Genomic DNA, 14,087 nt, shown 5'->3' on the forward strand with positions numbered 1-14,087 from the left:
CTTCTGATGATTACCAATGGTTTTCTATAAGAATAATTTCTCATAAACTTTTCACTGCTATAACAAACTATCAGGACTGTGAAATTTCCTGGTGGCCAAAAATTGTGTATTTTGACAATATAAAAAATTTATATGGATGTGTGCACTCTGAAAACACTTATGCTTGCCTTATAAGTTAGATGTGCTATTTATGACTGACTAGAAAAGAACATTGTATATGAATGTGCGCAGGTTTTAAAAAAGATTAGTTAAGAAGTCATTTAAAGTGTTAAGTGTGGTTTTTCATGTGATTTTGATTAATTTTTCATTAATTTCAATAAAAATGGCTGATTAACCCATGCCATGCATGCCTAAGTCTAATAATAATTTGGGGACCATTCAGGGAATCCATAGTGTAAGCACCAGGATAAGTTTCATGGGGGAGACAAAGAGGGAATCCAATAACCAAGATATGTGAGCAAGCAAATATTGCTTCTTTATGATTTACGGTGGCCAAGGTCAAGTTAAGGAAGATAAAGTTAGGCAGCATCACTATATTTCACTAAATTTATAGCCCGCTAGGTTAGGTGGGGGGAGGGGTTTAGGTTAGGTTTGGATGAATCCTTACATTTAACTTGAGTTTGAATTCCCTCACCCAGAATCCCTAGTTTCCCACTGTGGTCCCCTTTACTGATAATACTGAGAAGGGGCTGTACGTAATAGGTTATCAACCCATTTCCAGTGACTATTAATGTTTTATTCATCCAAACCACATACAGTAATAAACTAACAGAAAATATGTAATTTATACTTTATTCAATTATAGGTGCAAAAGAAACATTTACATTATAGGGGTCAGGGGAAATAAAAATCAGCAGTTTAGAACTAATACTATCAATATTATTCATGTCCGGAAAATTCGCCGTAGGAAAATTTGCCGTAGGAAATCTCGCCGCAGGAATTTTCGCCTCAGGAAATTTCGCTGAATAGGAAAAATCATCGCGAGGCAAGGCAATTTTGCCATAAAACATGTATTTGTGATAAAAACAGTGTGGTTTCTGAAGTACCATTTTATCGCTTTCAAACAACCAAGTAATTATTATTTTTTTACTTTAAAAGTGTGGTTTCTGAAGTACTGTACCATTTTATCGCTTTCAAACAACCAAGTAATTATTTTTTTTTACTTTAAAAGTTCTTTATATATTCGACTACAGTTTTTTGTAGGCAGCCAACCCAAGACAATGGTCTATCAAATGGAAACCAGTAGAGGAGGACTGAAATTAGTTGACGATCTTAACTATATTTACCAATTAGATCGAAAATACGGTGAGAAAACATATTGGAAGTGTGATTCTATGGGATGTAAAACAAGAGTTCATACCAAGTTGGAAGATGATAGTGTATCTATATGCAAAACAGTCGGCGAGCATTGCCATCCTGCCCATCCTTCTAAGCCTAAAGTTTACAAAGCAAAAAAGAAAATGAAATCAGCAGCCACCAATTCACAAACCTCTTCACGGTCCTTTATTGCCGAAGTTGCATCTAGTTTAGATTCAAATGCATTGGCGTTGCTGCCCACTAAAGCACATTTGTCGCGCAGTATTAGAGGCTGGAGGCAAAAGGAAAATCAAGCTCCCCCGATCCCAACCGGAAGAAGTGGGTATATTATACCAGAAGAATATAGATTTCTTGAAAATGGTGATCAGTTTTTATTATACGATAGTGGGGAAGATTGTTCAGACAGAATTTTAGTTTTTGGCACAAAAGCTGGGCTAGATGACCTTGAGAAAAACAAGGACTGGGCGTGTGATGGCACGTTTAAATGCAGCCCAGAGATATATTACCAATTGTTCACTTTACATATTGTTATAAAGAATATTAGTATACCACGTATTTTTGTCTTGCTACCTGACAAATCTCAAGTAACTTACAGCAGACTTTTCAGTGCCTTGAAGGACTTACGCCAATCATTACAACCCGAAACCTTGATGGTCGATTTTGAAAAAGCTAGTATTAACGCCTCTTCTGCTGTATTTTCAACAACAAAGTTAACAGGTTGTTTATTTCATATGGCAAAAAGAATATTTATAGGCACATTGTGGATCTCGGTTTAAAGTCGCTAAGTTATCAAACAGACGCACAATTCAACAACAAAATCAAATGTTTAACCGCATTAGCTTTTCTTCCTGTGCAAGATGTTATTGACGGATTTATCGAGTTATCAGATGATGACGATTTGCCCCAAGAATTAGTATCTTATTTCGAAATGCACTATATAGGAGGAGAACGGGTAGAGGAGAGCGACGTCAAGAGTGGAGCCTACTTTTCCTATTGCATTATGGAATGTTTTCGAACGATTTAAGCTTAATAGAAGCAGAATGAACAACAGCATAGAAGGTTACCATAATGCACTGCAAAGCTCAATGACAAATATGCATCCAAATCTTTGGAAACTTATTTCGTATCTAAAAAGGAAGAGATTTTAGCAAGAAAGAAAAAGTGTGACTTAGATCGAGGAGACGAGAAGGAACGAAAAGTTATATAGTGATATCAACACAAGACTCCAACAACAAGTAATTGGGTAGAATTCTGCTGCAGAAAAGAGACTATATACGTAGTATTGCATGGAATCTGCACACTTTTTAAATTATTACATTTTTTCTGTTTTATTTTATGTATGTTCTTAAATAACGAATCTTTTTTAAAGGATATTTTCTTAAATAATAAAGTATTTTATAAATGGTCTACGTATTTTCATTTGATCATAGTAAAAAAAATAATTATTTGATTTCCTTATTGGTTGTTTACTTATCAGAAACTTAGAAAGCCAAACTTGGTTGTTTGAAAGTGATAAAAAGGTACTTCAGAAACCACACTTTTTATCACAAATAATTGTTTTACGGCAAAAATGTCTTGCGGCGATTTTTCCTATTCGGCGAAATTTCCTGAGGCGAAAATTCCAGCGGCGAGATTTCCTACGGCAAATTTTCCCACGGCGAATTTTCCTAGAACCAATATTATTATTGGTGAATTTTTACTTTACTACCACCACCATTCCCATGAGTGCTGCATTTAGTACCAATCCTTTGGTAGTGAATGTTAGCCTAAGACATGAACAGAAGATTGTAAATATCTGGGAAACAGTAAATTTAAGACATATTTTTATATGAATAAAATAAAGAATTTTGGCCAAGGGCCAAGCAATGGAACCTATCAGGTCATTCAGCGCTGAAAGAGAAATTGACAGTAAAAAGGTTAGAAAGGTGTAACAGGAGGAAAACTTCACAGTTGCACTTTGAATCAACTGTTAAGAGAAGGTGGAAAGTATGATGGAAGAAAGAGAATGTGAACAGAGGTACAGTAAAAGGAATGAAAGGGGTTACAGCTAGGGGCCGAAGGGATGCTGCTGCTAAGAACCTTAAGTATTGCCTACAGAGCACAGCATGAGGTGCACTGAGGGCACAACTCCCCTACGGGAGATTTTATGAAGCACATTAACAAGACTTACGAGCACGGCATAAACCTCCAATATCGAGTTGTGGTAATAAAGTAATATATATAATACATTATAACTGATATCATCAATAACCTATTATACATATTACTGTTATAGCAGGCTTATTAAGTCATCATTGTAGCACAACATCCCACCTGATCAGGCACTAATGGTAACCATCAGAAGTTAAAGGTAGCCTATATTAATATCACAAGCCAACTGCCAAGATGCATAGACAGCCATTACCTACTTTGATTAAATGGAAGTGTCAGTCATTGTTCCTCTATGACAGTCTACCTCCTATTCAACTGTTTTGTAATTTCGTAAAACCCTGAAGACTACTATCATGCCACTCCAGGTTTGGTAACTACTAGTCTAGCTTATGTGCAAAATGGGCGCAGTGTTTAGTACCTTCTCCCAGGCTAGGGGATGAATGCAAAAGCATAAATAAAAAATAGTAAATATCATAAACATAAAAAAGATAAACATTGGCAAAAACATAAATAAAAGGCGGTAAATACCAGAGTCGGCGACTGTCGGAAACCAAGCAGCGGTAGTCTAGCAGTCTTCTGTTTTACCCAAAAGTAACAATAGCTAGGCTACCCAAGCTTATCAAACAGGGTCGAGTTGGATAGACCATGTAACATCACTTACCTTCATTGCCGTTTCGGGAGGCATAGGCAGGGAATAGTGACATTCTGGGGATACTGGTCCTCTCTAATTAGAACTGCAGCAGCAGCAGCCTCTAGCCTATGGACGTGGTTAGTGTCCTGCAAAATTTCACATCAGGCTAGGCCTGTAAGTTCTGCTCATCAAAGGCTATAGCGCAAATATTCCAAAAATATAAGACACAAATTCTTCACTTTTGGTACAATTAGCCAACACCTTTCATTTCAAAAGACGTATCAAGTTATTAATGTCGGTACACGTAAGCTACACACATCACCAGTACGTCAAATGAGTCGGACGTCTTTCGAACGTTTGTTTACAGTTGCGTCTTCACTGTTGCAATGATTCGGAATCCAGGGATTTGATTGCCCATCGACTTGTGGCACTTTTCATTTTCCGGTAATAATTCCATCTGTAAGAGAGTGTTCACCGTAATCATCATCATCGTATATTGTTGGAGCCCTCGTTTCAACTTCTATGCAATCAATAAGGAGAACACATGTCATGTTAAAACTTACAGTTTTCTTCGTTAACTTTTTCTTCAGCGCCTTGTCTGATTGCTAATGGATATGTGTAAGTTTTTCTTGAACATCTCTAAGTGTTCACTTTTTTAAATTCCTAAAGCAACATAATGGATGCTCTTAGTGCAGAGTGTTCAAAGGTCACTCTTCCACTATCTCTGGACTGTAACATCTCTGCTCATTAATCTCAGCCATGCTCCTCCGTGTAGTTACGATTGACGTAATGTACGCCTCGAGATCTCTTTAGTGTCTCTAAATATTTCGATATCATGTTTTCCGCTGTTATTTAGGTAAAGAATCATATCTTATGTTAATCTTGCATTAAAAGATTGCCCATTTAATTCGTTTAGAGTGGGATTTATCCCGCCACCACAGGATTTATTCACTTATTTGGCCGCTTCATTTGGTAAGCCGTATAAATTGGCTTGACAGCACATTTACTGTACTCTTTTCTTATAATTACAAGTACAAATACATATTGATTTACAAACAGACTAACATGTACATATGTTAAACATGTACAGTTTAACATGTACATAAGCTACAAAAGTTATATTTTTTTTAGACAGCAATGCACTATATTCTTACTGCATTCAGTGCCTGATTCATCATAATTATTGTGCTCACCAATTCGTGTTCCTAGATTCATACTTTCCTCAGTATCGTGTCAGCTTATTTATTTCTTGGCATTTATACAACTGAATTATCTAGAATTCTAAATAAGCACAAAGTTAAGTATAAACTGTACGCTGATGATACCCAGTTCTATTTTCCTGTCGAAACGGTAGAAGGCAACACTAGTAAAATTGATGCAATAATGAAAAATATAACAAAAATTTATGTCAGCGAAGAAATTGAAACTTAATGAAGACAAAACTGAGTGTACGCTATTTGGATCTGACAGTGCACTACGAAAATATGAACACTTCAAAAGAATAACTATTTGTTCGTCAACAACAAATATTGTAGCAGCAGTGATGAACTTAGGAGTATTTATTGATAGTAAATTGTCGATGAAGAACCATATATTGCATATTACAAAAACCTGTAACTATCATATTAGAAACATTGCATTTATTAGAAAATACCTGAACGAAGATACTCTGAAAACAGTAACTTGCAACCAAATACTTTCGAGGCTTACTACTGCAACGTTAGAGAAATTGCAAGGAGTACAAAATAGAGCCGCCAGGTTAATAAAAGGACTACGTTCCCGTGACAGAATAACCCCGGCACTAATTGAGCTACATTGGCTCCCAGTAAAAGCTAGAACAGAATATAAAATACTACTTACAGTCTTTAAAGCACTAAAATATGATGAACCAATATATCTGAGAAACCGCTTAAGCTTCTTTAGACCCGAAATGAATATTGTAATCAGACATGCAAGTGAAGCATATAGGCTATGTGAACCTAGAACCAATTGTAAGTCAGGCGAGAGAGCAAATTTTATACACTGCGCACCAAGACTATACAACAAAATACCGCCTGAAGTGAAGAGCATACAAGAAGGATGCAAATTTAAAAAGGAACTAAAGACTTCCCTATTCTGCAGGAGCTACGATACTGACGAGAAAACACTGAAAGACAGTTACAAAATATAAGAAGAACCTTATTTTGGAAACGTACAAGGGCCCGTCAGAGAGGGAATTATCCCTGTGGAGGGCTGCACATGAAACCAAACAAAGTGAACAAAATGAACAAAGTGAACAAAGTAAAAGACTAGGAATACCGGTGCTTGTACATAGCATACAAATTCACTGTGTTTTGGGGGACATTTAAGCCATTTTCAGCCTAAAAATAAAGAGAAACAATGAAATTATTTGAAAAAAGCACATGTTTAAAATACACTTTACATTCTATTTGGGAATAAAAAGAATTAAACGAAAGCTTAAAGCAAGCTGGACGTAAAAAATCAAAATATTTAAAGAAGTAAAAAGAAAAATGAGTTATTCCACAAGGGATGAGGCGAAAGATGAATCACCACGATTAAGAGGAGGTTTAAGGATTTTAATGTAAATGGATTCTAAAATTCTTAAGACGGTTACATTCGCGTAAGTATCCAGTGCTTGTTAGTATTGTTTGCATGTTTAATAGTCTCAAGTTATTCGAGCCGAGATGCAGTCCGAATGTAGGCTTTGGAGCCTTTAAATTTGCCGCTCCAAGACTATGCAGTAAGCTTCCCCTAGATATCAGGAGACTGAAAGAAAATATAAAGCAGTTCAAGAAAAAATTGAAGACTTTCCTTTTTCCTGAGTGCTGTGACAGTGTAGATTTGACAATTAATATAGAGAAAAATCGTATAATAGAAGAAAAAATTTCAGAATGTGTAGCCATTAATGGTGCAACACTTGTGAGTGTAGTCAAGTCTCCACTTATGAGAAGGGAAGCTGTCCTCAGCCTCAGTTGGGACATAGACCGGATCAGTGAATGGTGTAATCGGTGGGGTATGAGGCTGAAATCCAGTAAAACGAAACACTGTTGACCAGCAGATCTCGTAAAGCTTTTCCACCCTATCGTCCCCTTCAGGTGGATGGGACTTTGCTGAATGAGTCTGAAGCTTTAACTAGTCTAGGTGTAATTTTTTACTCACATCTTACTTTTGAGAAACATCTAATGAAAGTTTCAGCAAATGCCGCGTGAAAGTTAGGTATCGTTCGTAAGGCCTCATATATTTTCCTGCAGAGAGCAACCAGATTCGCTGAACAGCAGCTACCAATGTACAGTAAATGTGCCTCACTGTCTAACTTTTTAGCTCCAGGGATCCTTTAATCCTCACACTGTTGGACTGTGGAACTGCCTCCCGGAAGATGTGCAGTTGGAACTTCAGAAGTTCAAGCGAAGATACAATGCATTACTACCCTAATACAATTCAACTTGTATTTTAATATTATACTAACATTTTTATTTATTTATGAATTTCTTAATTTATCTGTTTTTCTAATAACTGATCTCCTCTCTCTGTATTTCCCATTACCTTCTGTTATTTCTTTCCGATGCACATTATACTCTTTGGAAGCTTGAATTTCAAGTTAATTGACCCTGTGGGCTTTTTCCACATGAAAATGGTTCATCTTCTGAATAATATATGATGGTATTTAAATAATTAATTTGGCTATGATGAACTGAGTTTGCTGGTCTTGCAGAGCGCCCTCTGTGGAGTGGAAGCCGAGAAAAAGAAAACAATAAACTGTAACAGTACCCGTAATGCCCCAAGTGCTTGGCGGGGGATGTTGGTAATTCGTCACGAACTCTCAAAACCAGATACCCCCAGCGTGTGGGAATAAACGAAAGAACAAGGAGAGATTTATCTGTAAGCTCCAGTCTCCGGCAAGCGAGCACATTAGTGTTTGCCAAATAAAATTAATTATCGAAAACTTTAAGGTTCATTATCCACTTGCTTGAACGCGAGCAACTTTAGAATTTCAGAATCCATATATATTTAAACCCTTAAACTTCATCTTAATCGTTCTCTCTCATCTTTCATCTTATCCACTGCAGGATAACTCCGTTTTCTTTTTACTCTTTTAAACGTTTTAATTTTTATATCTAGCTTGTTTTAAGTTTCCATTTCATTATTCATTTCCACACAAATTCTATCTATTTCTAGGTTGCAAATGGCTTATTTGTTTGAAAGACGCAGCGTCCCAGAAATACAATAAACATGCTTGTAAGGGACAAACTACAATCGTTGGCATTCCTATTCATCTTTGTCTTTAAGTAGATCTACTTTCGTAAAATTTTAAATATAACCATTTCCAAGATATCTTGAAAGAAATAGGTATTAACGAAAATTTGCTTTACTGTAATATGAACTAAAGATATTTAGGAAAGACAACAGGGTAAGTTAAAAATCTGTATTGACAGCAATTTATTAGGCATAAAAGTATGTAAATTACTAGAAAATAAACAAAATAATAATGCTGTGGTAGTAGTAGTAGTAGTAGTAGTAGTAGTAGTAGTAGTAGTAGTAGTAGTAGTAGTAGTAGTAAGGAGCGTGCGCGGAACATTGCCACTGGGAACATTGCCACTGGGAACATTGCCACCTGGAAGATTGCCCATGTGGGAATATTGCCATTGGGAACATTGCCACTGGGAACATTGCCCATATGGGAATATTGCCCATGTGGGAATATTGCCACTTGGAACACTGCCCATGTGGGAACACTGCCAATGGGTACATTGCCCGCTTCTTCTTTTTTTAAGGTAAGTAGGTAGTTTACTATTTACATTATCATTATTTTTTCAAAAGATTATTAGCTAGTTTACTAGTTAACTGTATTTTTATGTTTTTCCTCGAAAGATAATTAGCTAGTTTAGATTGTTGTAGACTGTAAGCCAAACATCGAACTTTTATATGAAAAATATCAGTCGTTGGTGTTTCCAGTCTTCCCATCGCTTAACAGAAATTAGTTCATCCTAAGACCCATAATGGCACGTGTGATACATAGCGAACGTGGAAGTAATATGCTCGTAGATGAGCTCCAATACATATATCATAAGCATAGCACAAATAAGACTGGGAAAATCATTTATTGGGAATGTTCTCGAAGAAAGAGAAATAATTTCAAAGCAAGATTGCACACGGAAGATGGTGAGATTATAAAGCATGTTGGTGAGCACAACCACTCTGCGACTAAGGATGTAGTCGAGGCTAAAATTGCTCAAACTACTTTAAAAACGAATTCTGCAACATCACATCAATCAAGTCGTGTATTGGTATCGCAAGCGGCTGCAACGTTAGATGAAGCTACACTTTCGCAGCTACCTTCTGTGAGTACGATAAGTAGAAATGTCAGAAAATGGAGGCAAAAAAATGCCAATTTCCCAGCTGTTCCAATGTCACGTACAGGATACGCCATACCAGAGGAATTTACTGTTCTCGACTCTGAGAGAAGTTTCTGTAATACGATGCGGGTTTGAATGATGAAAATCGGATGCTTATATTTATGACAGCAAGCGGTATGGAAGATCTAAAACGATTCCCAAACTGGGCAATTGACAGAACATTCAAAGTGACGCCAGGAATATATTACCAGCTTCTAACTATTCATGTTCAAAGGGATAATTTTAGCATTCCTCGAGCATTTGTTCTTTTACCAAACAAAACCGAAACAACATACAGAGCATGTTATGAAAAAATTAAAGAGTTATTGGATAACAACCAGCCTCAAAATATTACTGTTGACTTTGAGAGGGCTTCTATTAATGCGCTTAAATACGTTTACCCTAATGCAATTTTAAATGGCTGTTTATTTCACTTTTCTAAGTCATTATACTGTAAGGTTGTGGAACTTGGATTTAAACACCAATATCACAACGATAATGCATTTCTCTTTTGATGAGGTATTTTTCAGCACTTGCATTCGTACCTTTCGATGAAGTCGTTGAAGTTTTTGAAGAGTTATCAGAAGATGATCGTATACCATCGGAATTTATCTCTTATTTCGAAACTACTTACATAGGTGTATTAAGAGGACGAAACAACCGACGCAGAGATCAACCTATGTACCCAATTACTTTCTGGAATGTATACTCTCGAACTCAACAAGCTCTACCTAGGACTAACAACAGTGTCGAAGCATTTCATAATGCTTTGAATGCATCTGTGACTAATTCTCACCCAACTCTTTGGAAATTAATCATTGCATTGAAACAGGGGGAAGCTTAGCCTTTACAAAGCGTGTTCAGTTTGAACGTGGTGTTCCTTTTCCGAAAAATAAACAATATGCCGACATTAATGCACGCATAAAGAACATTGTTGATAATTATAGAAATGGCCATGATCAATTAGCATACTTGAGGTCCATTGCATATAACATGCACATATTCTAATTAAACTTAAGTTCTCTTTTTTTGTCAAAAAATGTATGATTTTAATTTCTTTTTGTTTTTAATAAAATTGTGATTTTTTTCAAAAATGTGTGATTCCCTAATAAAATAATAGATTCAATGAGATTTTTTCTAAAAAAATAAAAAATTCTTATCCTTTGTTCCTGAAAATAAATAAAACCCTACGCAAAATAAAACTAAAGTAGATGTTTGGCTTACATCTTTCAACAATCTAATGGCAGTTTAAAAGTTCCCTAGTTTCTAAAAATAGGCTGTAAATAACATTAACTAGTAAAAAAAAAAAATGGGTAATGTACCCAGTGGCAATGTTCCCACATGGGCAATGTCCCAAGTGGCAATATTCCCACATGGGCAATATTCCCACATGGGCAATGTTCCCAGTGGCAATGTTCCCATTGGCAATATTCCCACATGGGCAATGTTCCCAGTGGCAATGTTCCCAGTGGCAATGGTCCTAGCGCCAGTAAGGAGGAAGCGCGAGAGGAGAGAAACTATGCTTCTAAGTCTTTATGAAAGAGGGCAAAAATGAGGAAATTGCTGATTTCTTTGATGGGAAAAGTTGACACATTGGCAGTTTTGAATTAGGTGCAAAGAGAATAGAGTTATAAATAAAAAATATGAAACTATAATTCGGTAAAACAAAGAAAAGTTATGGCAAACACTAAAATGCTTATGACAATTGAATCTGTTCATCTGGAGACTGAGAAAGTGGCAAGAGTATATATAACCTGTCATCTATGTTGAATATTGTTTGGATAGTAGTACATGCAAAACTTATCAGACTCACTGACAGGATCAGTACAGCCTCCAGAAAAAAAAAAAAACACACCACCTCTAAAGTCCATAAATTATGGTGAGTGCGCATCATACTACTACTGTATCTTAGTGCAATATTTGATACAGTAATCAAGTGCTTACAAGGGATAAGTTTATGCGGTATGAGTTACCAGACAGTGTCTAAGTTGAAAAGTGAAGTATGGAAAAATAGGCTATATATATATATATATATATATATATATATATATATATATATATATATATATATATATATATATATATATACTATATATATATATATATATATATATATATATATATATATATATATATATATATATATATATATATATATATGACGCTATATTATTAAGGAAAAATATGAATGAAACTGTAATTCGTTTCCAGATAGTATATAGACAATAATGAAGAAATAGTACCTCTAATAAAGATATAATGAAATTAAAAGACTAAATGGGGACATGCAGTTAATATGGGAAGGGTCAGATATTTCTAAAGATGTTTACATTTAACTGCTGAAAATGTATCCCCTTATACCAAATTCAAAGTATCCGGAAAATAAAAAAGATAAATCGCGCGCTTGAGCAGCTTTTTGGTCTTGGGAACCATGACACTTTTAAAGATTACTGTTGGAATTTTTTTTACCTGCACCATTATTGTTAGGTTGACCTATTTGCCAGCACGGAGTCTTGCTCTCACAGCAGCCAGTATACAGTATATCAGAGGATGACCTATTTTTTATACCATTTGTCGTAAAATTACGCGTTTTATGGTTAAGGCTAATTGCAGCTATATATTTTCAGAACTAGTATTGAACGTCTCTCTTAAGTCTGCATCCGTACCTTATTTCAAAATTATTCCAATTTGCTTACTACTCTTTTCAAGTATGTAAATAGCATCCCTGTCATGACACCAGGAAGAGGCGAGTGGGAGATGACGTTTGCGAAACAAATGACGATCGGATGTAAACATTGGCCCGGAAAAATAGAGTAGAATTGTCTCCTTTTAGCCAGTTTAGTCCCTCTTTTATGTGTACATGCGCCTAGGACCTCTTAGCCATGGTTTGTATATTTTGTTTTACTCTAAACAACAGTTCACATAGCGTTTTTCATTAATATAGCAGGCTCGGGGCCTCTGAGTAACGGTATACTAAGGTAGCCTGTAAGGCCTACTTATTGTCGCTATTTTCATAGGTTAGGCCAGTGACGGTCCCAGGTAAGTACATGCCATTGTTATTTAGCACTACAAGGTCATCAGTTTTCTAAATTGAGGAGAACTAACCCTAAGTTTGAAGACAGGTGAGCAGAAGTCAACAGGATAGGGTGTAGTCTGGGCAACAAGATAAGTTGCCATTATAAAATAATACCATGTAACCCAGGGATGTTTACTGGTTACAATTTTGCCGTATTAGTTATGGAAGGGGCGGGGGACTGGTATTGTCCTACCTTATAAGTCGTAATTTGATGAAGAGCTATTTTCAAAAATGTAGGTTACAATTTCATGTTGTGTATTGGCAACTTATAAAATAATACCCCATTTACTGTACTTCCGTTCATTTCCTCTCTTCCATCTTACTTTCCACCCTCTCTTAACAGTTGTTTCAACATTAGCCTAGGCTATTTTTAGCACTGAATGACCTCATAGGTCCCAGTCCTTGGCATTTGGCCTAAATTTTATATTCCAATTTCAACAAGTGAAATGGACTAGGCCTAGCCTGGGGCAGGCAAGTTTTAGCCTTGTTGTAATCAGTAGACTTCTCATGAAGGCTTGTCCTTTCCACTGAAAATATCCTGTGGGACCCACAGATTCAGGTAATTTTTTGTTAGACTCCAGCCAGCCATTTCGGAGGACCCCAGCTAGCCATTTTTGCATGAAAAACCACTTTGAGTTTTTCATGCAAAAATTGTTAGGAAATGATAGGGCACTAAAAGAACCTAAAAATACCAACCTAAGGTAACCTAGGGGTGTTTACTGGTTACAATTTTGCCGTATTTGGTATGGAGTGGGGTGGGGGCCAGAATTGTCTTACCTTATAAATCGTAATTTGATTAATTATTTTTCTCTGTTATGAAGCATTTGCGAAAGTCATGTATTGAGAAGAGATTTTTTGTTTTGATGTGTTTTACCCAAGAAAAATATAAATTATAATGTGGGAGGTGGCTGGACTGTCCCGAAAAATAACCCAGATTCATTTGGCAGAATGGAATTTGATTTTGCCAGTGGTCAAATGATGATTGTTTAGCTTGTTTATAGTTACTGAGTGTGAGAGGCAAGTTACATTTAGTGCTGTAGTTTATTTATAAGGGAATGTAGCAAAGCCTTTGGGATCTTTCAATCTCATTTTCTGTGACTGACAGCATGCCAAGCCATCCATAACCTCTCAAGAGGTCATGTATTGTTTTCTTCAAGAAGTTTATGATCCCACATCTACTTGATGTCACTTTTTCATGCAGTAAAAACTATAAAGCCTTATGGTTAAGGTCCAAGATGTTTTCAGACTCCTCTAATTTTCAGGCTGCCATCTTTTATCATTTGGTAATCATGACATTTATTTGATAAAGGTGTAGGATATGATAGTTCAGGGTACAGCTTAGTATATACACTGTATGTATGAATTGGATCTTTTGAGGAATAAACTACAATGATTTTATTGCACAAATTTGGGAAATTAATTACAAGCCACATGAGTGATAAACATGTGGTCTCAGGACTTTTAATACATGTGATTAAGGAAAAAAGCAGACATTACCAGCCACCTTCTCCCAGTAGTT

General features: G+C 36.0%; 2 protein-coding genes across 2 annotated transcripts in view; one reads left to right on the plus strand and one right to left on the minus strand.

The window, feature by feature from the left end:
* The window catches only part of LOC136849699 (nuclear exosome regulator NRDE2-like), a 57,938-nt gene extending 53,495 nt beyond the window's left edge, over nt 1-4,443 (minus strand). Inside the window, 1 exon segment of the mRNA XM_067123049.1 lies at nt 4,130-4,443. Within this exon segment, the coding sequence (XP_066979150.1) occupies nt 4,130-4,172 (43 nt within the window). The 5' untranslated portion in view covers nt 4,173-4,443.
* Nucleotides 4,444-12,242: 7,799 nt separating this feature from the next.
* The window catches only part of Vps13B (vacuolar protein sorting 13B), a 195,249-nt gene continuing 193,404 nt past the window's right edge, over nt 12,243-14,087 (plus strand). Inside the window, 1 exon segment of the mRNA XM_067123050.1 lies at nt 12,243-12,377. The gene's annotated coding sequence lies outside the window, so the exon portion shown is untranslated.

The sequence above is a fragment of the Macrobrachium rosenbergii genome, chromosome 21 (assembly GCF_040412425.1).
Source record: "Macrobrachium rosenbergii isolate ZJJX-2024 chromosome 21, ASM4041242v1, whole genome shotgun sequence".
NCBI lineage: Eukaryota > Metazoa > Arthropoda > Malacostraca > Decapoda > Palaemonidae > Macrobrachium > Macrobrachium rosenbergii.